General features: G+C 39.1%; 1 protein-coding gene across 2 annotated transcripts in view; it reads right to left on the bottom strand.

Moving 5' to 3' along the window:
* grm3 (glutamate receptor, metabotropic 3) overlaps nt 1-24,158 on the bottom strand; it is a 53,064-nt gene that overhangs the window by 9,211 nt on the left and 19,695 nt on the right. For both annotated transcript variants that reach the window (XM_053501055.1, XM_053501056.1), the window contains exon 3: nt 22,080-22,953. In XM_053501055.1, the coding sequence (XP_053357030.1) occupies nt 22,080-22,953 (874 nt within the window). The remainder of the gene's footprint in view (nt 1-22,079; nt 22,954-24,158) is intronic.

The following is a 24,158-nucleotide window of genomic DNA, read 5'->3' as shown; positions in this document are numbered from 1 at the left end:
TCAATGAACACTGCCACATTTGCTAGAATTTGCAAAACTGTGCAAAACTGTACTTGTATTTTGCAGTCAAGTTCAAAATGGTATTATGGAATATTCAGTAATTTCTACAGTTTGGTGCAATAGGTAGCATCTGTTCTGAAGTGATCATGAATATTCCCCTTTACCCTCTGAATGCTAATTACCAATTTGGCTTAGCAACAAAAACTAAATCAGAAGCTTATGCTCACTAGCAAATGTGCGTAAGCGAATAATTACAAATGCATAAATTCTGAGCTGATACCAAACACCTAGAAGTGCTGCTTTGAATTCTCTTTGACAGTTCCTCAACCACAGCTACATCGCTCCTATCTGGAGATGTGCACTAGCACAATTATTTTCATTTCCTGACAAGCTGAAAAAAAAAAAATTCTTGATTTGTTCTTAAGTCTGACAAAGTCTTATACGCCTTTGACATGAATATACAGTGTAAAGCATACCAATCTCTTTAGCTAAATCTCTGTCTCCTTTCCCCACACAAAAACTGTAAGGAAATTAATCTCACACATTGAATATAACAGTGTTGTTTCTGTGCTTTTTAATCGCGAGGGGAATCCTGGACCCCCCCACACACAATATACTGGACTGTACACATTTAATACATTCACTTATACACTGAAAATATTGTATATAATTGTAAATATTGGTATCTGGTGCACTGTGGTTTCTATTTTTGTACAATACCTGCAAGCTACTATCTTGATTTGTTCGCATCTATGATTGTTTGTAGAAAGGTGGTCTGGTCTGTTCGTATCTGCAGAAATTCATAACTTAAATGTTCGTAAGTCGGGACTACCTCTTATGACTGAGTCATTGGTTCGATCACTTTTTCGCTTAGCTTAAAGTTTGAGGTAGTCGACAGCTTCATTCATTTAGAAGTTAGCATAATTCCAGATTTACATAAACACATTAGTAATGGCATGTATAGGTGATACTGTAATAAATCTACATAGCAAAGTGGGGGATGTTCAAGTGAAATAGGGACTTTAGATTTGTGCAAAATTTGTGTTTCTTTCCGCAGGCAGTCACCCTCATAAACAGCTGAACTGGACTATATGCAATCCGCTGCAAAAAGCACCAACATCCTTTTTACTAAAGACTTACCCCCTTCTGTACATTACTGTTATATGCACTAATCGAACATCTGGTATGTTTTCTAGTGTGTAAAAGCACCACCATCCTACTGCACATTACTGCTACTTGCTATTTGCAATACTTATAGTATACTTATATTACACATAGTATACAGTATGTGATGCACACCACGGCCTCTTGCACTACCTTGCGCAGTCACTTTATGTACATCTGTTATATACTTAGGACCCCGTCCCATTTGTTTTGTCTATAACAAAGGTACAGGTCACCTTTAAAAAGAATCACGACAGAGCAGTGTTTCTGTGTAGAGCAGAGAGAGAGAGAGAGAGAGAGAGAAAAAGAGTGTGTGTGTGTGTGTGTGTGTTGTGTATATATATATATATAAAGGCGAGAGGAGGTGTGTGTGTGAAGGGGCACGGTGTCCAATGACATCCGCGCACACACATAACGGCAGGCTGATATATAGAGAAAAAATCTTTAACCTTTTTAATAAGACTTGCTTTTGCTTTACACATGCGCTGTACACATGCGCATACGACACAAAATAAAATGTTTTACGCACACACGTGGTCATAGTGTTATAGTAAACAGTACCAGCATGCACGGATGTTGATTATACCAGTGAGAAACACGCACTTAGAACCAGCAGGGGAGACGATTACCCACAATTCCGCAGCACAAGAGAGAAAAACCGTTGGCTCAGTTGTGATCACGTGATGCTCTGCATCAAAACAAGAGGCGCATGCATGGTACATGGTACTCGTAAACCAAGACTTGTATTTTTTCCAAGTCAAATTTTTATTAAAAATCTTTGCTCGTTTTGCGAAACACTCGCAAACCGAGGTTTCACTGTATATATCCCTGCTAAACTATTAACTTATCACAGTGTTTCACTACTGCTTGGATACCGTTGAGGTAAAAAGTTTTTTTAGTATGCCGGTGATATAATCACTGCTTGCCTGCTTCCCATCTGAAACACTGGTCTCCCAGGAACTTTGATAACGGAAACATGAAATGGCATGGAAGGAGATAAGAACTGTATAAGGGATGGTGCAATAACTCCCAAATTATCCAGTAATTCTCAAGGATTATGCGTTCTACTCCCTGAATTTTCATGCAAAAGACTGCAGTTGTTTCCGCGCCGCCGTCATTCCCATACGAACATACGGCCTCCTTTAAGCGTTTGCGCCATTCATAAATTTTACTGCGGCTAACAGTCTCATCACCGTAGTGTGCTTGAAATCTTCTATAAACGCTGATCAGTTTTACGCCTTTATTTGCGAGAATTTTCACCACAAATACCAGGTTGACTTGAACGTCCCTCGTGTATATACATAATGAAGATCGTAGTCATGGTAACAGTAACCATAACAAAGGATTGAAAAGTGATGCATCATCTGTCAACACATGCTCCGTGCTTCAGAGCAAAATAAACAAATCAACTCTGTTAGATAGACAGTTGATATTTCAATCTTGTAGAGATAGAAAGAGATGTGTCAAAGAGTCACCCCACCGTGAAAAAATATATATAGTTCAAAAAGTGCTGCATCTGTATTGAACCAAGAGGGTCAGAGAAGTGATAATCCGCAGTTCGTATGATGATAATGTAGAATGCAAGGAAAATCTTTGTCATATGGTTTATTATGTAAGAAACATGGATGTGAGTGCTCTGAATGGGGATTAACCGAAGTCCCTGTATGATTTATCACTGCGAGTATAATTTCTCTGAGGGGAAAGATGACTCGTCAGATAAGGAAAAGAGGTTAGGCATTATGAACCCCATCCATCATGATGATAATATCAACATGAGCACCCAGATACACACACACACACACACACACTGGACAAATGCATGCACATACACTTCCGTATACTTCATGTACTGCAAGGATGCAAGAATACAATCCACAGATTTCAGCAATTCATCTTACGAGAACAAATTAACCTTTAGTTTATCTGTTCATCTCATTTTATATCATCAACACTAAGCATTAATCTTTATACTCAGCAGATGCTCCACGCGCCCTCAGATTAAGTAATCAGCGTCTGGTAACAGGATAATTACCTTTAATAAAATTACTCACGACAAACACAAATTGCAGTTAATCAGCTTGCACTGAGGCTCCAAGGGAAATGCTGAACATTTTGTAAAGCATCAAAAGCTCCTTAATACAGGGTGAGACTAAACTAATGGGATTTTACATTTCTATTTATCTAAATAATGTTTTATATGATTAATGTGTAATATTATCAGGATAGCAAGTGAAACTTTATATACAGTAGACTGCTAACATTTCCATAACCCCGACCAAATGCAGAAGGCAAAGAAATTTAATTTACACCAATTACAGACTGTGTGTGTCCAGTTTCACAGACATTTTATTGAACTTTCACTAAATTACTTTACAATCCTCCAGCAACATATTTCGCTTGAACGTATAAGCATATTGTCGCTGCATTAGTTAACAAATGGTGGTTGCATGGTGGTGTAGTGCGTAGCACTGTGGCCTCGGACCTCCAGGGTTGAGGGTTTGATTTCCGCCAGGGTCGAGGGTGTGGCCTGCAATGGATTGGCAACCTGTCCGAGGTGTACCAAGTCTCCTGGGATAAGCTCCAGGCAAGATAAGTGGTATAAAAGATAAACGAACGAATCATCAACAAGTCACTAAACATATACAGTATCACAGATCTTTCCATATTAACAGTAAAATGCTTCATGGTGGATTTTCCTTTACAACACAGAAAGTTAAATAAAATCCACATCAGTTAATTTTGAGTTTTTCTTTCTAAATGTGACGCTATTCGATCTTTCAGTTGTCTTAAACATCCTTCACACTTTCTTATTCTTTTCTAACTCTGCCAGAAATGCTTGGCCAGTCTTTTCTTCTTTTAATTTTTTCTTTTTTCTCTGTAACTACTGTACGCCAGAGGTCAAATACTGGCTTATTCAAACAAAGCCTGGGGATGGAGTGGGTCAGAAGAAACCCTTGATTCCTTCTAGTGCTTCAACTTTTCTTAAGTCATTATTGGAGTGTAAAAATAAGGGAGATCTCTGATAACTTGGACTAGAGATATACAGTATGTGTTTACTACTGCCCTGTTCTGATTATAGAGTTTTGGCTAAAACTTGTTAAATGATAGAGAGGAAACTGCAACGTGCTAGATGTGGAAACTTTGTCAATAGTGGAGAGAGAAAGAGATGGGAATTTACACTGAAGAACATCCCAGGAGACATAGGGCACGAGGCGGGTACACTCAGGACGAGGTGACAATCCATTGCAGAACACACACACATATACTGTACATACACACTTACTCATACAGTACGATCATTTGCACACTACGGGCAATTTGGGAACATCAGTTACCCTAATCTGGATGTCCAAGGTGACTAAGCCACCATGCCACTGGCTGTAATACCATTGATTAATAATTATATACTGTACTAGTAAACTGGTGACAGGATGATAGACACCTAATGCTCATTTATGCCTGTGAGGATCAAAGGCCTGTGCATCTAGGCAGTTCCCACAGAAAAGCCAATATGGCACAGTTTGATGAAAATAAAAAAAATCAATGCTCACCACAATAGAAAAGTATCAGATCACAGACAAAGTGTTCAAAGGTGTTGATCCGACCTTGATCCTGATCCAGATCTCAATTTGACCCAGCATCCATGGAATGCAACGAACATACATGTCCGATTCATGGAGCCCACGCCCTTCAACCCACAGCACCCAAAGGATCTGCTTCTAATATCCTGATGCCGGACAAAACATCACACCCCTAGATGTCTCGTGACGTCATTCCCCAAGGAGTCAGAACTGCCCAGTGGTACACAGGGAACCCAAGCAATATTGGCCCTAGTGATCAGTGTGTATGATATTAACTAGTTTAAGATGTGGGAGCTGAAATGTTTGCTACCTGCACTGAATTGACAATTGAGGACCAAGTCATGCCAGAGATCAGCAACAAGCCCGAGAAATGGCTCTTCTTCCATAAGGTCACAATAGGCTCAAAAATCTAATTGCCTTGTTCTAGTCATGGCCAATTCACAACCATGGGTAATGCCAAAAAACTAAAAACACTGTCATCTCTTCTTTTTTTTTTTAGACTTTCAGCTCACTATTAAGACGGCTAGCAATTCTTTCCCAGTTGTTTGTTGTGTTGAAATAAAAATCATTAATAAACTGTGCAGTAGCAAAAATACTAAAAGTTGAAAATGAAATTTAGGTATGGGAGAAAGAGCCTCGTGAAGTGATATTATAACTCCATTTCCTAGATAGTGTGGATAGTAATAAAATTACACTTCATGTTGACATAGACTAAATATTCCATGTTAAAATTATTGGAGTTCATTTCTTTGAAATACAGAATATTGAAGACAATATATATATATATATATATATTTCCCTCCACACTATGTGGTGTACAAACTGCACTCAATTGTTGCTATTGATCTGAATGGACCTAGAACAACAGTAGAGTCTATTTAAAAATAAGCGTTCTCTGTTTATATGCAGTTTGTCGAAGAAAATAATGAATTATGCATAAAACTGACAGTGTTTTATTGGTAAATATTGTTTTAATAAACCCACAGCACTGCAGCGGAGCTTAAGGTATTATAATGAAGAGAAAGAAAGAAAGAAAGAAAGAAAGAGAAAGTACATCCAGAATAGTAGATAATGTTAAGAGACTATGTAGAGATAATTATGGATTATTATACATTCTGTATATACTAAGCTATTGAGTGCACAGACACAATCATAGGCATAGCTTAGCGGAATTTCTCGAAGGTCATCTCCTCCTCTTAGAAAAAAAAAACATTGTCAAACACTGTGCAACCTTTAACAAAGTAGACTGTTTTTTTTCCTAGTGTCACATAGTCAGACGAAATGAGTGCCACATAATTGCTCTCTCTCTCTCTCTCTCTCTCTATCTATCTCTCTCTCTCTCTTTCTCATCTAAAGTACTGTTTGTCAGGTCACTTTAAACTCCTTACACTCCATGGTGACATGGTGCCCTGTTGCCTGTCAGTTTTGTCATGCAGAAACTGAGCTTGTGCAATCGGTGACTCAGGCTCCATAATGTCTTACAAGAGCAGACGAATAAACGGCTCTCACAGCTCTTACAGCCAACTCTCACATCCTCTCACGCCTCCACACAATCTCCATTCAGCCCTGTTAGCTTCATACCACTTAATTTTTAGACAGGTGAGAAATTAAAGAGAAAAGTGTCGAGCCTGTTATGCTATAGGGGGCACTTATTTTTTCCATTTTTTCCAGTTATAGGGAAGTGAAACTGCAAATCAATACAACTTTTATCTGACTGATATCCATTAGCCTATGATCTATGATCTTTTCAATCCTGATGGGATACAAAACAATTTAAGGACTATATATATATATATATATATATATATATATATCATTATATTTATACATATATACTGTATGTGTGTGTATGTAAGAAGTAATACTTTAAGATACAGTATAGCTTAAAAGTAATAAAGCAGGTAAAGAGCCCAAGGCCACTCATATGGCCTCCAACTCTAAATTTCAATTCTAATCTACTTGTGCTTCTAATCGATGGGATGCGACGGACAGTCAAGTCTGATACATAACAGCAGACCTCCCCCCCCCCCCCCCCCCCCCGCACCCCCCAGGGTTTCTACCATATTCATTCAAAAATTAATAAGTCTCTTTCTTTCAGACAAAATGTTTAAGGGCCTCAATCCTTTTCCAAGACTGATAAAATTCCCATAATAACAGAAACACTGTACTGTATGTGCTTAGAAAAGTGTGGTCAATAAAATTCATTTTTGCAACCGTTTATCTTTTTTAATTTAATTTATCTCGTATGGTGAAACATTCAGACAAATAAATATTGTGCAACTGAAAATGCATTTATTCATTATGCTGGTAACACACCCACATACCTATTAATTCTTAAAACAAATATGCATGCACAGAAAAAGAGAAATGAAATCTGAACAATTGTGCTCGGTTTTCACCTGAAGAACGACGTCTGAGCGAGTGTGTCCAAGTGTATTATCGCAAATTAAATAGACGAATTTATAACTATTATAAAATAGAACAGTATTTTCCATCATCTGCATAGCTGCGGAGAATGACTTCTAAACCACATTCATACCAAACACATTCACATCCACTATTTATGAGTTTATGGATCAGCGTGTGAATATCTAATCGTTTCTGGTGTATTTATGTATTCTGCGTAACAAAGGACCAATTTTCTTCTCTCAGCCCAGAAAGGGTTTCACTATTGTTATACATACTGCAGCAAAGTTTTTACAAAAGACACAAGACTATCCTGGCTTTCCAGACGTGAGGCAGTATAAACCGTAAGTTTACATGGTACTCATTAGACGCTCTGCCTGATTGAAACACGAACAGAATCAGAGCGGCTGCACGGACTCGTCCGTCCTTTTTTATCCTGTTTTTTAATGAGTGGAGGCCTTGCTGTATTGTATGTATATTGTATGAGCACTCATAATCTTGAAGAGTCAACGTCGAACCGCATAATGGCATAATGAACCTGGATTTCAGTCAAACAGTTAGTCCAGCTCCTTAATGTTATAATGAAGTTGGATCTTCCAGAGTCTCAGATTGGGTGGGAATATGCAATGGGGAAGCGTCTCAGTTAACAACAACAGATGGTATCTGACAGCCATGTTTCTTGTCACGGAAGACACAATGTTGCCAATGTGACACACTGTTGCCAATGACAACACCTGATCTTTAAGCTGTTCAATACAGGGTTGAAAAATATGCAGTGGAAGGCAATACCGATACTACTTTACTGCTAGCAAAGCAGGTTTTTTTGCTTTACTGTCATTCATCAAGTATCCGGTTTACTTTTTTTTTTTAATGGAGCTTGTAATATAAATGAAACGCTCGCTTATGGGCTTGTTTACATAAACTACATTAATTAGAACAGTAAAATCATGCACGTTTCATTACAATCAATAACTGCAGATTTTTTTTAAGAACGGTATTTTTTGCAAGGTGCACATGAAAAATTATTCTAGGTAACAGTGCAAAACTTACAATAAAAAAGACCTGCACTTCTTTACTCCGCCTGAGTGTCATTCAAAGAGTTGTTTTTGCTGTTGTTGACACTTCCTCCCCATGCAAGGCGAATACTCTATAAATGTTTTTTTTGGACTTTGACAGAATGTCAGAATGTCTCGGGGATGTAATTTGAAACGGCACAGATTCATTTACTGACTTGTACACAGCAACTATAAAGTCTTTATTTATGTTAAAACTTCCTTGTTTTCTCAACATCAACAAAAAAGCTTTGGATCTTAGTTTGTGTCTAAGATCAAACTGCATGCTCGGACCGTTCTTTACATCTACAAGTGACCAGATCACAAGAAAAGACACATTTGACCTCATTTAGACCTGTAGTCAAAGTGGCTCTGTTCACTCATGATGGATCTGAATACTAGACCAGAACGGGGTTCAAATTCCCACCTACGCAACCTTCTTTCTATTCCACAGCGTACCTGCCAGTGCATAACAGTCTCAATTTGTCTAAAAACACTTTTTCTTTTCATGAGTGAATGGGCTGAAAACACATACAGACACAACATTGAAAACATCTCTTACTGGAAATTGTCTCAAGGCTACAGCGGATTCATGTAAATATTCTAGGTGCAGATTGTCAATCCTAAAAAGCTAGGAGTAATAAAGAGAGAAAAAAAACAACACCACTCAATACTGCATTCTGGAGTTGGTATAAATACAAAAAAAAGGTCATTTAAGGTTTACAGGAAACAGCTGAGTTCAATAGGCAGGTGAGTGAACATGAACTAACATCCAGACTGGATTACGTTGTGGATTTGTGCTGGCTCCTGGATTACCAGTGGAGTCTGACAACCTGTTCCAAGGCTTTCAACACACTGATTCCCATCACAATACATTATTTTTAGTAATATTTAGTTTGAGAGCTCTCCTCTAAACAGGTAGTAAGTGCCTTTACATGCTTAGAGTAAAAGAGTTGTCCATTAGAAATCCCACAAGTGCCATGCCTATGCATATTTGAAATGATTGCTGTTTTGTGTTATTTCACTGGTGTAAATTAAAAACAGTGCAGGAAGACAGGAAGCAGCCTTAGGGGGGCATTTGGATTTTATTGTCAGCATAAAACCATTTACCACATGCTGTGCACTGTCACGTAAAAAAAGAAAAAAAGAAAAAAGTTTTGTATCATCAAGTTGCTTCAGGATGCATGAAATGCAGGAAATGCATAAACACCCCAAGAGGAACCCTAATGTCGTATATTTTTAAAAGTTGCAATGACTCTGTTAAAATGACGTTAGGGTAATGTGTAGTGAATGACCCTGACACAATGTTGCACGTACAATGTTCAGAAGATTCCTCTATCACTCACACTGGACAGGGTGCCCATCCATTGCAGGGCACACATTTACACACTACGGGCAATTTGGGAACGCCAATTAGCCTAATCTGCATGTCTTTGGACTGTGGGAGGAAACCGGAGTACCCTAAGCAAACCCACCAAGCACAGGGACATGCAAACTCCGTGCACACAGACCCGAGGTGTAAGGCGACAGTGCTAACCAACAACAGAACATCAAAAATGTATTATACTGTAGCAATTTACAGTACGCTGAGCACAGGAGTTTTCCACTATCTCTTGTACACAAAGAGCTTGTGCATCTCTAGAACTTTGAAGCATTATCTATCTGTTGAATTCGAAAATATTACTGTGAAGTGCATTACGGCACCCATGCAAAAACAAAATATAACTAAACAACACGAAAGAGGGGAAAATCAGTAAACAATATTGCATAGTACTGTATGTACGCTATATGGAGTTCATACAACATCCAAACTGCATAATGCCCGGGTTCACTTAGAAATTAAGCTTGCATTAATGCTGAACCATTGCAATTTTTTTCCCCTTTCAGCTGCTTGCTGATTTAATGGTTTGGTAAATCGCATTTGCCTTGTGAGTTTTGACTTTTGTTATTTTGTAGAGCTTGCTGGTTGACAGAGCAATTTATGTGCATATTCTAGCATCAGCAGCCGGTTCCCTGGTGGACCAGGGGTTCTGCATCACTGCCCAGGTTCAATTCCAGCTCAGGGACCTGACTTAATTGCCAAACCCCCTTCAAACTAGAACAAGAATTCAAACGATATATATTTCAGTTGAGAGATAAAAATGCTATTTAAAATGTTGTGTTACTCATTTATTCATTATCCCAGTGTCATGAAGACAATGTTTGTCCAACATTAATACATCAATGTAATTCTATCTTTTCAAAACAAACCAATATCACTGTGATTTAAATTAGGCAACTATGAGGAGCGTTCAGGTTAAACCAGGACTTGTCATGAAATTTCACGAGTGAAGGGATAAAACATATTGACATTTACAGAAGACTTTAAGCAGAGTATAGTGATGAGACTCTTAGCCACAGTAAAACATATGAATGGTGCAAACATTTTAAACAAGGCTGTGTCTTCATAAATGATGATCATGGCAAAGGTGGCTCACTGCATTCGTTTCCTGTGAACATTCTGTCATGGAATGCAAAACTGGACAATGGACATGGACAATGCACAACTTCTTACTGCAGCATTTTGCTGTGAGATATTGTCACATCTACTATACAGTCCTGAACTCGCTCCAAGAGAGTTCCATATGTTTAGGCTATTAAAGGAGTTCCTGGGAGGCCATCATTTTAGACTTGAAGCAGGCAGTGTGATCATTTCTTCAGCATAATGAAAAAACTTTCCACCTTGATGGTATCTAAGCACTAGTGAATAACTGCATTCATGTAGCTGGGGATTATATAGAGAACTAAAGATAGTTTTTACTTTTATAATTGTATTTTTTTATTTGGCACATTCAAAAGTCCCAATTTGATGCCCCTCATAGTTTTGTTGTAATCATAGGTTTCACCAATTATGTACTAATGTTGATGAGTCTGAGGAAACAACAAAGCCAGAATTCACATACAATGCAGACAGTGAAAGCATTTCTACCTTGTTGTTCTCCAGTGTTTTCAATGCCATAGTGGAAAGGTTCATATTTAATTACAAAAAAGAAACAAAAGAAAGAAAAGCACTTCTGCTTAAAAGGTTTAAATCTGGATAGAGATTTGAATATTAAGAGCTCTAAACACACTGCTACAGAGAGTTGCATTTTATTAGACCTCTAGTTCTATCACGGGAGTGTGGGAATTGAGGAGGTTTAGAGCTTGGCATCCTGGTTTCCACAATTTAGGCAAACAGCAGTAAGCCCAGGTTTTCCTTCTCGTTTGCCAGGAACCATGTTTAAGCCCAACAAATTATTAAATCACACTGCCAGGTTATCCCTCACCTCCACAGAGACCTGCTGGCAAACTGCTCTTTCCATGGCTCGATACAGATGCCAGTGCCACTGGCCTATAGTCGTTTCCATCTTTAGTAATGACCTTTTTGGCAAGAAGGATGATAGTAGTCTATCAAAGCTGGAGTCAAACAGTATCTGAAAAGCTGTGCCAAAACATGGGGCTAGCTGTGCCAGGCACCTCTTGGAGCACTATGTGTTTAAACCTAAATCAGGCTTAGGAGCCTTTCTTGGGTTTCTAAATTTGTCCCTTGACAGGGAAAAGGTGATAGCAGATCATGAGGGCGAACATTCCTTCCATGGATCCACACAATCAGACAATAATAAAGATTAGTGGTAAATAATCCTCTAATGCAATGCATATAGTACCACATCTCATGTAATTGCCGTGGTCATTTTTCATCAACTTTTAAATACATTTTTTATTTGGAATTTGGATCAATTGCATCTTATTAGGTAGAAATAGCAAGATAGAAATAATCTTTACAAGAGACCATGAATGAGGTCATTATCTTCAACTCTTTTATCTTTATCATTAAAAATACATGCTAGTCTGTGATTTTAAAATAGCCCTTTCGTGCTTCCTCACTTCCGTGGATTGGTTAACTCTTTATCATGTATAGCTAAGGGGCAAGCTCAGTTTTGGAAATGTATACCAACTAGTCATCAGATCCGTTTTTATCACAGAGGTTAGGAAATGAAATGCATTCATCCAAGTTTGTAAGAAACACTATCATATCATATTTATTTATTTAAAGGAAATCTTTGGGATGTCATTATGCCTAAAGGGCTTTGAACATATTATTTCCCACACCATGAGGTTTGTTGTTGATCAGCATGAATGGTCACCCATAAACTGATTCCTTAACTCCTTTAGTGCCATTATATTACATTATAGTCTTTAAAATAAAAACATGTTACAGTAAAACAAAAAACAATTACGGTGATAATCTTTTTTGTATCTGCTTTTGATTTATTTTATACTAGACTCACCAGCCACTTAGATACATCTTGCTAGTACTGGGTTGAACTTACTTTTGCCCTTAAAACTGCCTTAATTCTTTATAACAAAAATTAAACAAGGTGCTAGGAATATTCTTCAAAGATCTTGGTCCATACTGACATGACAGCTTACTGACATGACAGCATCATGCAAATATCACAGCAGAAACCGAGGCTCTTTGTGAAACCAGTAACAGTTTTTCCAGTCCAATTTTGCCTAGCCCATAGGTATTTTAACCTCAGTTTCCTGTGGCCCCCTGTGTTTTCCTTTTCTTCTAGAGTCCATCTGCATCGAGGTTCGACCTGTTGTGCATTTGTGATAGTCTTAGACATATTGTAACAGTATTTCCTTTCTCTCAGCTCGATCCAGTCTGGCCATTCTCCTCTGACCTCTTCCATCAACATGGCATTTTCACCCAGAGAACTGCTGCTCACTTGATATTTTCTCTTTTTCAGACTCTACAGATGGTTGTCCGTGAAAATCCCAGTAGATCAGCAGTTTAAAATCGCCACATTTCTTAATCAATCTGATGCTCAGTTTGGACTTTAGCATTTTAGATGTAGACATGGTCGGGACAATGATTGGACATGTGATCGGATGATTAGATATAAGTGGTATTGAGGAGATGAACAGGTCTACTTAAAGTGCCTGGTGAGTGTATGTTTTACAGGGTGATTACAGATAATAATTTTTTTTTGTACTGCATTGGCATTTCTGTGGGCTCAGACCATACAGGCTAGCCTTTGCTTCCCACAGGCATAAATGAGCCAAGGGGGTGCCCGTGATCCTCTCACCAGTTTACTGGCATGAAATTAATAATCAGTGGTAATCTGTTAACCCTCTATGTGAAACAGAGGTGGACGTCACATTTTAATTGGCACTGTGTACCTTGCACCTCCCTTCCATTTATTTTTCAAGAACCGAAATGGGTGTGGCAGGTCTTTTCTCCCCTTTTATTTTTACCCCCCAGCAGTTGTGGAACTGGGACAACCTATCTTGCCATATTCTTGACACTTGTGCACAAGCCTTCTGCGATATACAACTTGAAAGTATAAAGCCTCATCTGTTCCTTCCTTTTGTTCATCCCAATGCTGCTGCAATCTCTCTTGTAGAGCAGCCAAGCAGTCACAATAGTCATGTTGATAAAGTGAAACATCAGATGGTGGTACCACTTCTTTGACCTGATTTTGTTGCAGTACAGTGCATTGAGAGAGTCAAGCAGATCCATCCCACCCATATTTTTATTGTACTTTTTTTTTTTTTTTTACCACAAGAGTACAGGGGACGTTGATAATTTCCCACCTATCATCCTCGGTGACAGGGTGTGCTCCAATGTAATTACTGGGAAGAATGACTGAACCATTATACCAAAAATAATACCACTTTACAGCATGCAAGTTGGTTTCTCCAACAATGGCTAGCATTTTCTCCTTGCCTGTGATGGAACTGCCTGTGCAAACACCCAATCAACAACCACCATGGATTCACATTTTATACAAAAAAAGGATCTTTACCAAATCAAACATACTTCTTCACATGGTCATGCATATCACAGATATTTGTATACAAGTTTGTTGTTTATTTAAACATGTTAAAAAGTGAATTTTCTACTACAGTTTGTCCAAGCCAGGTATGGTCCAAAAAAGGACTGTCTCACCTCCAGACAAAAGATCAAACTTACACCCACTTTAAATTTTATTGGTCACAGCCTTTTATCAGGCTTTTGGTGTGATGTTTTACTTAAAAAAATATAAAAGGGGAAGTGTGTGGGCCAAAATAGTGTTTTGTTGCCTGAGGGCAACACCATGCCATAGAGAGGGTTCATGACATGTGGTGTTAATATTATGGCTGATCGGTGTATGGGAACCCAATGAACAGTTAGCAGGTTAGCTTACTATTTATGCAAAGATTAATTCCCAAATTGTGCCACCTTAAATAACATTTATTTAAAAACAATTAGCATTGTGGTGGCACAGTGTCGCCTTGCACCTACAGGGTCCGGGTTCGATTCCCAGCCAGGTTCGATTCTCGTCCCTGTGTGCGTGGAGTTTGCACGTTCTCTCCGTCGTTGGTGAGTTTAAGTTTTATCCTATAGTCCACAGACATGCAAATTAGTCTAACTGGCATTCCCAAATTGCCCGTAGTGTGTGTATGTGTGTACCATGCGACGGATTTACACCCTGTCCAGAGTGTACCCCCCTTCGTGCCCTAAGTTTCCTGGGATAGGCTTCAGACCGCCTGCGACCGTGAATACAGGGTTAAGCAGTATTGACGATGAGTGAGAGCGAGTTAGCACTGTGTAGATTTGTATTTATAAAGTTTACAACTCCACTTTATGAAGAGTAAAAACTTGTCAACTGTTATACCATCCACACGTAGTGAAAATATTGGACTGGGATCAGCAAGAAGTGATATTTGAGTGTTTATTGTTGTTGTCAATTTTAATACCAATAACCTAATATATGGAGCTTCAAGTGAGATAAGAATGCTGTCATATCCTTAACCATGAAACATGATACAGTCTAATGGGAAAACATTTATTGGATATCATGTTCTGAATAAATAGATGACGGTTTTCTGCAATCCTTAGTCTTTTGCCTTTGGAATTTATTTAGACTTTGTTTAAAGCGGAATTCCCATATCATGATAAAGTCTTGATTGAAATGATATGTTTATAATTTGCATTCTGGAATTTATATATTTCTTTTTTTTCTGGCAAAGTTAATTGTTAAAAGCTCTACACAAAACAATTGAACTGAATTGCATCCATAATGATGGCACAATGGCTTAATGGCTGGTACAGGTGCCTTGCACCTCCAGGATCTGGGTTCAAATCGCATCTCAGGTCTATGTGCTTGGTGTTTGGCCCTAAGGCAATGTCCACACGTAGCTGGGAATTTTTAACACGTGCAATTACTTACACATTACTGTACGTTAACAAACAGAGGTGCTGAAATGTACAATGAAGCTCACTGCTGCTATATACAAAACTCAGACGACACAGACACGAGACATCAGTGGTGTTTTTTGACAAGACCCGGACGGACTTCTACAAAGCGCATGACATTTTGTCTACGCTTCTGATTGGCTGTTAATTAGGGAGGCTCCTAACAGCACTTAACAGGCCGTTTTGCGTTTCCATGTGAACAAAGATATTTTTAAAACGTAGGTCATGATATCATGAATTTATTTAAAAAACGAAGTAGAAAAGTCTTCATTTTTAAAAATACCCAGCTATGTGTGGACATAGCCTAAGTCTCCTGAGATAGACTCCAGGTTTTCTGTGATGCTGTATACAGGATTAAGCGATAGAGACTATGAGTATGTGAGTAAGTGCATCCAACATTTCAAACACATGTGGAACATGAAAAGAAAGTAATGTAGTGTTTAAATGCTGTTCACTTACTGTAATAAACCCATTTCTCCATTAAACAGCTACTTCATTTAAAATGGAAGAATACACCAAGAATAACTTCTCTTCTGATTTTTTTTTTTTTTTTTTGCCTGAATATTTTGGTTTATAATGTCAAAGGGATAACTGCAAATGTAAGCAGTGTGTGGAAGTATTAAAGGAGCAGTTGCTTACATCAGACTGGGACTAAAGATAACATCTAGGGCTGACTTTTATTTATTTATTTATTATATTCTAATTGTACTGTGAAACATTTCAAATGAAACATAAAAATGCAGAGCGCTTAAATTTTATACAGCTGCATGTCTGTGCAGAATGTTACATAAAAATGATGTTTAGAGACACACACATACATGCGCACACAATACAAGTTATCACATAAATAATAATAATAATATCCATGTATGATTAATAATATCCGAGATTTTATCTTTGCGTGTAGGCCTGAGAGTGTTGCATGTGGGTGGAAGGTGTCTGAGATCTATGGGAGAAAAGCAAAGACAAAAATGTCCCGGATGGCCTGTGTGACTGTGTGTGCGAGAGTGTGCGTGTCTTCCATCACTACATGTGCATAGGCATGTGTTTACTCAGTAGGTGTAGGATCACTACAATTTTTTTCCTCTCTCAGCTGTGGACATATCATCCCCCTTGCACTCTATTGGGTTACTTCACCAAATGGTGCCATGTGCAGACCCAATTACCATAGCAACGGCATGTTGCCACAGTACATTAGTCTGAGTGAAGAGCCCGGCTTTGAAAAAAATGACAGTCTGCGGAGCTGGGAGATGCACTCGAATGCTAAAGACATAAGTTCTGATGCAACTTCTTTCATCAAACAGAACCTCTTGACCAATATACCAGATAAAAAAAAAACATTGGACTATGCTCTGGAAAATGGCCAAGAATGATTTTTCTGCCAATAATATACTTTGACATCTTTATTTTAAGGGGGAAAAAATCATCAGTATACAGTACTCTTACGCTACTTTTCAGCATTGTCTCAGCTGTCTAAATCCTGTTTATGCATACAGCATGCTGCAAAATCATTAAGCATCATAAAAAAGTTCCTTATTAACTAAAGATTAATTTGGCTAATTTCCACATTTGAGGAATATGCATTCCTTTTTTATCCGTTTCAAAGCATGTTTTCTTAATGCATTCTCCAATAACTTTTTAGATAGATAACATAAGATTATCATAGAATAGTATTTTTTTTTTTATTACGGGACAATTTTTGGAGTATCTTAAATCGGACATGGAGAATACATTATTGCATTATCGCTTCTTTTATAGAATACAGTCAAAACCTGATTGAGTTCATGCAGCACAGAGCGACAAGCAATAATCTTATACGGCCGCTGTAATTATACAGTGTAATCAGGCTTAAGTGTGTTTTTGTGAGACAGTGAATTTGTCAATGCCGTGATTTAATTAAGTCACTGGATGAGCTACGTGCCATATTGAAACGGTCATAAGCCCAAGCAATTAAGTTTGTAATCAGATCCCGGCTGTCAAAACGTCCACGATGTACCCGCACCGTCTCGTCATCATTTCAAACAGAAAACAGTGCTTAGACGCTTTTTACAGATAACAATAATAAGTTTTTACCACAGATGATGAGACAGAAGCTGATGTTGATGATGCAGCTAATCAAAGTGGAAACTTATTTCTCATTGTAAACATATTATTCTGAGACCCTTACAGTACGTTTCAGCGCTCAAGTGGCAAAGGTGAATATAAAGTACTGAACAAGTCATGCATTTCATTAAAGCTTTTCATTAAACTTATTCAATGAACTTTATACAAAGGAAGAGATTTAAAAGACTAGACTGCAGCAGAACATTGTGTGAAACATCACCTTTACCAGTGACAGACAAGAATCTTTTCTTTCTCTTAAATTAGAAAAAATGACGGTCTCTTGAACGCTGAACAAGGCCACGGTGCTGTCAAAGACTCAAGTGCGGAATTACTTTGTAACAGCTTGTAGTTATTGTTTTTGTGAATATATTGTCTAATTCATGCTCATGCCGCTTCTGGCAAACTTTTAAAGACATTTGAAACTTTTTATTACCTACACACAGTAAGTGCAACCTCATATTTATTCTCTAAGGTAAAAAAAAAAAAAAAACAAGCCTGTAGACTGAGAACTGTGAGTTAAAAATACAGTTCTTTTTTTTTTTTTTAGGATGTCAAAGTTAACAAACTTAGCTTTTAAACTTTCCTGAGGCACGAATCACTCATTCAGTGACTCTCACCTAGGGGCCATTTAGAGTAGCCAATCCACCTACTGACATGTTTTGTGAACCCTGAGGAAACCCACGCATTCACATGGAAAACATGTGAAACTCCAAGCAGACGGTAACCCGAGCTTAGGAATGAACCAAGGAACCTGGAGCTGTGAGATATTTATTTAATTTACATTTTTGTCCATGTTCTGGAAAGGTACCAATAAATCTGCCAAGAAAACAATGTTGCATAAGACATCTAGGGCAGAGACAGAAAATATCTGTCAAAATAGATTTCATATATATACAGTATATGAAATATGTATGTGTGTGTGTACAGTATATGTACACACACACACACACACACACAAGGGTCCAACTACAAGGTTGGACCCTTTTGACTTTAGAACTGCCTTAATTCTTCATTGCATAGATTCAACAAGGTCATAGTAACACCCCTCCCATCCGTATTGACATGATAGCATCATGCAGTTCGTGCAGATTTCTCAGCCACAAATCCGTGATGTGAACCTCCTGTTCCTCCATATCCCAAAAGTTGTATTGGATTGTTGGATTAAGGTCTGGTGACTGTGGAGGTCATTTAAGTATAGTGAACTCATGTTTAAGAAACAATGCCCAATTGGTATTAAGGAGCCAGGAAAATATCCCTTACACCATTACACCATCACCACCAGACCAAAGGCAGGATGGATCCTTGCTTTCATGTTGTTTTTAGCAATTTCTTACCATTCCATCTATCTGTCGCAACAGAAATCAAGACTTAACAGGTCAGGCAAAGTTTTTCTAATCTATTGTTCAATTTTAGTGAGCCCATGTGAACTGTAACCTTAGGTTCCTGTCTATACAGTAGCGATACAGGGTCTGGTTTTCTGCTGCTCTAGCCCATCTGCTTTAAATTTCGACGTGTACGTTCAGAGATGCTCTTTAGCAGAACTCAGCTATGATAAGATGTTATTTTAGTTACTGTTACCTGTTACCAGATCAAATCAAATCAGTCTGGCCATTGTCCTCTGACCTCAGCATCATCAAGGCATTTTCAACCAGAGAACTGCTGCTAACCTTAAGCTGTGAAACTGCTGTAAACCTTACAGATTGCTAAACATGAAGAACTTCAGCACCAACAACTGACATTCAAAGTCACATTCAAAGTCATTTAAATCTGATATTCGGTTTGAACTAGTTTTGACCATCTAAGGGCATAAAATAAACTCAATAAAGTTGCTGCCATGTGATTGGCTAATTAGATATTTGCAAAAATGAGCAGTTGATTAGTTGAAGGGGTGTACCGATGAAGGACCATGAATTTAAGTACACTTTTAAATATGGGACATGATACATTTTTGTATGATGGGGATGTTTTGCACTGCTAAAAAAGATGTTCATGTAAAATAAATGAAATTGAAATAAAGTATCACCCTGGCCCTTATATTTAACATCATCCTCCAGATAGCCAAATCTTGCTGACTAAAAAGTTTCAATGGAATAAAATTTCAATAAATCAGGTGAAACTACTAATTCGCCCGTGGCGTTTATAGTCTGACTCTGGTCTGAATAATTGATAGAGAAGCAGAGGGAGTATAACTCGGAAAAGTGACATTTTACTGGACGCTTACACCGACCTCACCCTTCCCAAGCATCTCGTTCTCTTCTCCATCTTCCGGTCTTCTTTCCTCCATTCTAGATCAGCTTCATTCTCCTTTTTTTCTTTAATGGCTGCATAACATTTCATAAACTTCCCTTCTCCTCACCTCCCTCCTCCATGTACACCATCGCTTCTTTCAGTTTTCTATAAGCTCCTATCATTTTTTTCTCCTTTCCTGCATTGCTCGCTCCTTCCACCCTATTGGGCCAGACTGCAAACCCCATATGTCTTTGATTTTGTGCTTGAAAAATGAAGATGGTGAATTTCAAAGAGAATCCTCTTCTGCTGACACAAACCAACCCACTCACATCGTTTTATCTCAAAGTCTCTCAGTTTCTCCCTATCTCTGTTACTGAAACACAAGCGGATGCACACTCTTATTTTACACATATGCACAGCCAATGCACTCATTGTTACACCTTAGACCCCCCCTACTACCCCTCCCATGTCTAAAAATCTACATGTCTCTTCATTGCCTTGAGCGTGATACATAAGAATCCTCTTCCTCTCCCTGCCTGCTTTTCTATAACTCCATTTTCAGGTGTGTTTGTGTACAGTCACGGCTAAGTGTAACATAAGCTCATCTAATATTGCCACGCCAGCCTGAGCACTTTTACATGGTTTATTTTTACCTGCTCCCTTTGCTCTCTACCTGTCAGTCAAATACAATCCTCTCAGAGGCATCGCACACAGCGTCTCAGCTCGTGTCGCCATCACAGCCACAGGTCTGCCAGCGCAGCAAACACTTCTCACACTGGCTCTAATTACACCGCCACTGTGCACCTTTACACACATTAACCACAGACTGACACAGAAACGCAGCATGATTCTGTAGGCCCACACACACACACACACACACACTAATACATACCATGGCAAATAATGAGGCAAGGGCAGTATGCAGTTTGAATATGACAGGAAGATGGAATGCTAACCTGATTTCTTCAAGTAGAACTGGAGAAACATTTGTTGTTCCTGGAAATTCTATTGTTTTAATCAATCACTGCCATCTGATCCAGCATCATCAGTTTGCACTTCCTAATTCTCTCAAGCAACATGATAATTCCCTCCAAGTGCACTGTTTACCTTCTGGAAAGGAAAGCTTATTGGAGAACTCTGCATTTTAGTGTTGCATGCCCACTTAATGTGATATGTCTGAAAATGAAATACAGTAGCTAGTGCATATCCATGCTTCTGATATATAGGTATTATTACTTCTGTAAGGTTTTGGTTAAATTTCCTTGATTGGTTTAGGAGGAGGTTGCATGGTGGTGTAATGGTTAGCACTGTCACCTTGCACCTCCAGCATCCGGGTTCGAGTCCCAGCCAGGCTCAATTTCTGTCTCTGTTAGCTCTGTTCCTGTCTCTGTTAGCTCTGTTACTTGGTGGGTTTCCTCTGGATACTCGGTTTTCTCCCTTAGTCCAAAGACTTGCAGATTAGGTTAATTGGCATTCCCAAATTCCCCCCAGGAACAGTTTGGGAGGAGTTGCAGATGCAGATAAAAGGAAGGTGTGACGACAGACAGTGAGGGATGATGGAAAGTGATGTTTTTGCAGGCAGGTGATACAGTACAATGCCTCAAAAAGGTTAATATTTTAGAACAAAAATGACAGCGTTTAAGCTATTTAAGCACAAGTTAGCATGTTTAGGAGTTGACTACACTTAATTAAACACTCAAGAGAATTCCCTGAACATTTGAGTTCATAAAAAAACAGCTTTTATTAAGCGCACAAACGTTCCACCTCTTCAGCTTTAATTTTTAATACACTGTGATAAGCTAGCATGGCTAGCTTTAACATTAGCAAACGTGCTACAAAAAGTGCTTCTTTGAATTATCTTTATCTGAAGTGGTCTGTTTCCCTGCAGAATGACCAAACGCATGTGATTAGCTACTAGCTAAAACCATAGTTCACCTGCTCAAATTCCATGACTTGTCTAAAATGATCAATCAATGTTTGAGATTTTCTATTTGTCTTATACTTTAGAATAACACTGGGTACGATGTTGCGTAACTAGCAGTAACCCAGAAACTGTTTTCATTGACCAGCACTTTCCAGCTGGCCAGCATGTTGTTATTATCAGCCCAGTCTGTATTTTGGCAGTTGGTATCTGGTCAACCCAAGCTGCAGGGCTGATGTCATCAGATGACTGGTTGAGTCTGGTTGAAAATAATTTTGAGCCAGAAACATGTTTTACATAAAATAATCATGATCATTTTTTGAGACGGGGAAAGAAACCCGCAGCTTGATTAACATTACCTTTGAAGTTGATGTGAAGCAGAAAGTCCCGGTAGAGCCTCTTGCCGTCAAGACTGCGCATGGCATCGCATAGGCGTGTGGTATTTGTGCACAGTGTCCTCTGCATACGGTGTAAGGCATGTGCCATGGCGTACACTGCGTTTACCACAAACATGATCTTGGACTCAGGCTCGAAGTTCGAATCATCCACTGCTAGTTTTGGGTCACAGGGTGGTTTCACAGTTCCTGCTCCTGCCTGTGAGCTTGTGCTTAAAGAGCATTGGAACTTCTGTTCCCAGAAGTCTTTGTACCATGGATTCCGGTGATTGGTAAGAGGATTTAGACTTTGAAAGTAGCGGTTGAACTCGAGTATAGGATGTGCTGCGAGTTCTAATGTGATCGCACCATCTGCTGTGAACTCGTTTCCTTTGATGATGCTCTCCTGTGCCCCCCAGCCGTCACTGGCCACCCAGAGAAAGGAGGCATTGAGACGGGTGGCAGCGCCCAACAGCTCTCGGGCATCATCACTGCGTAGGAACAATACAACCACGCGAGCATTGGGCTTCTGAAGAAGCTGCCGCACAACCGCTTCATATGAAGAGCGCTTTGCATTAGAGCGACCCACCTTTTCTGATGTAGCAATGCATATGTTGCGCATACGCGCCTCTTGCTCGAAGGCCTCGATTCCTGTCTCGCCATAATCACCCTCGGACGCCACTGTAGAGACATACGTCCAGTTAAAGGCACGGAGGATCTCAGCCATGGCCTTTGCTTGGTAGAAATCCGGAGGGACGGTGCGAGCAAAATAGTCGTAGCGTGATTTGTCACTCAACTTGGCACTCGTAGAGGCGTAGCTTATCTGAGGTATCTGGAACAGGCGCAACAAGTTCGCAACCTAAGAGCAAACACAAACGTTTAAACTGTATTAGAAATTTTGCTGAAATCAGTAATTCGCCACCTTATGAATGATTTATTATACAGAAATATTCATCTTAAGGCAATTGATGAGATCAGATTAGGCCAATAAGAGCATACAGAGCGAGGCAGAAACAGAAAGGTTTCTCTGTGGTCAGACTCCGCTTGGCTCTAACATCACGTCTCACACTGAGTGCGGAGGCACAACTGACACGAGTTGCCACTGCCTTATGCTGCTGCAAGACTGAGCTTGTATTGAGCACTTCACTGTCAGCTTGCAGAAATCCAGACTGTCACTGTGTGGTAACCCATACTAATTATTTTTCAACTCATTGCATCTCATCAGGCTGTTTTGTCATGGAATGGACAAGGCTTGGATGAAAGAACTGATTTTAATGTGATGTTAAATAATCTAACAATTAAATTCCTAACTCTACGCTATCATAAAAAGTGAGAATTTACTGTGATGCAGTGACTAACAACGCAGGAAAAATAGCTTGTGAATTTCTGACACTGATTTCTACACTGCTAAATGACTCGAGTAATCACTTTGCTTTCCGTAGTTTTATGGTACATAACCTGAAGCGGGCTCTCATTCCTTAGAAGTGCTAAGGAAAAGTATGGCTTGGCATTAAGAGACAGTGTGTAGGAGGTTCTACAGGCTCTCATGAGTGTCTGTCTGGAGGTGAACACAGAAAGGATGGCCAAACAACAGCAGCGGGAAATAAATGGTGACTAATTGTGTGTGAAGAGAAGAGACAGATAAGTAACAATGGGTTTTTTGACAAGAGATCATGATGAGGTCATGGCCTCACTGCCTTTCTCCAGAAACACACAGCAGTGTATCTGAAAAAATCACAGAGGGTAGAAAGAACAGGGAGACTTTAAGAGGCAGAAGAAAGTGAGTAAGAGAGAGAGAGATAGGGAGAGAGAGATGACAAAAACACAGCTTATGGATTTTAGAACCGATAGGGAAAACTGGCTTTTGTAGAGCCCCAGATGGAGGAGGTTATGTAAAACTATGCAAATTCCCCCAGCGATGTGCTCGGTTTCCAGTGCTGCAAGAAGGCAGCAACAGACAAAGCACACAATAGCATAGCCACAGTGCTAATCCAGGCACGTATGCATGAGGGAAGCAACTAGAGCAAGCGTGCTGTATTTAAATGGGGAGGAATAAATTGGGAG

This window comes from Clarias gariepinus, chromosome 7 (genome assembly GCF_024256425.1).
Source record: "Clarias gariepinus isolate MV-2021 ecotype Netherlands chromosome 7, CGAR_prim_01v2, whole genome shotgun sequence".
NCBI lineage: Eukaryota > Metazoa > Chordata > Actinopteri > Siluriformes > Clariidae > Clarias > Clarias gariepinus.
The sequence above is the reverse complement of the archived record's forward strand: the minus strand, read 5'-3'. Positions and strand labels throughout refer to the sequence as shown.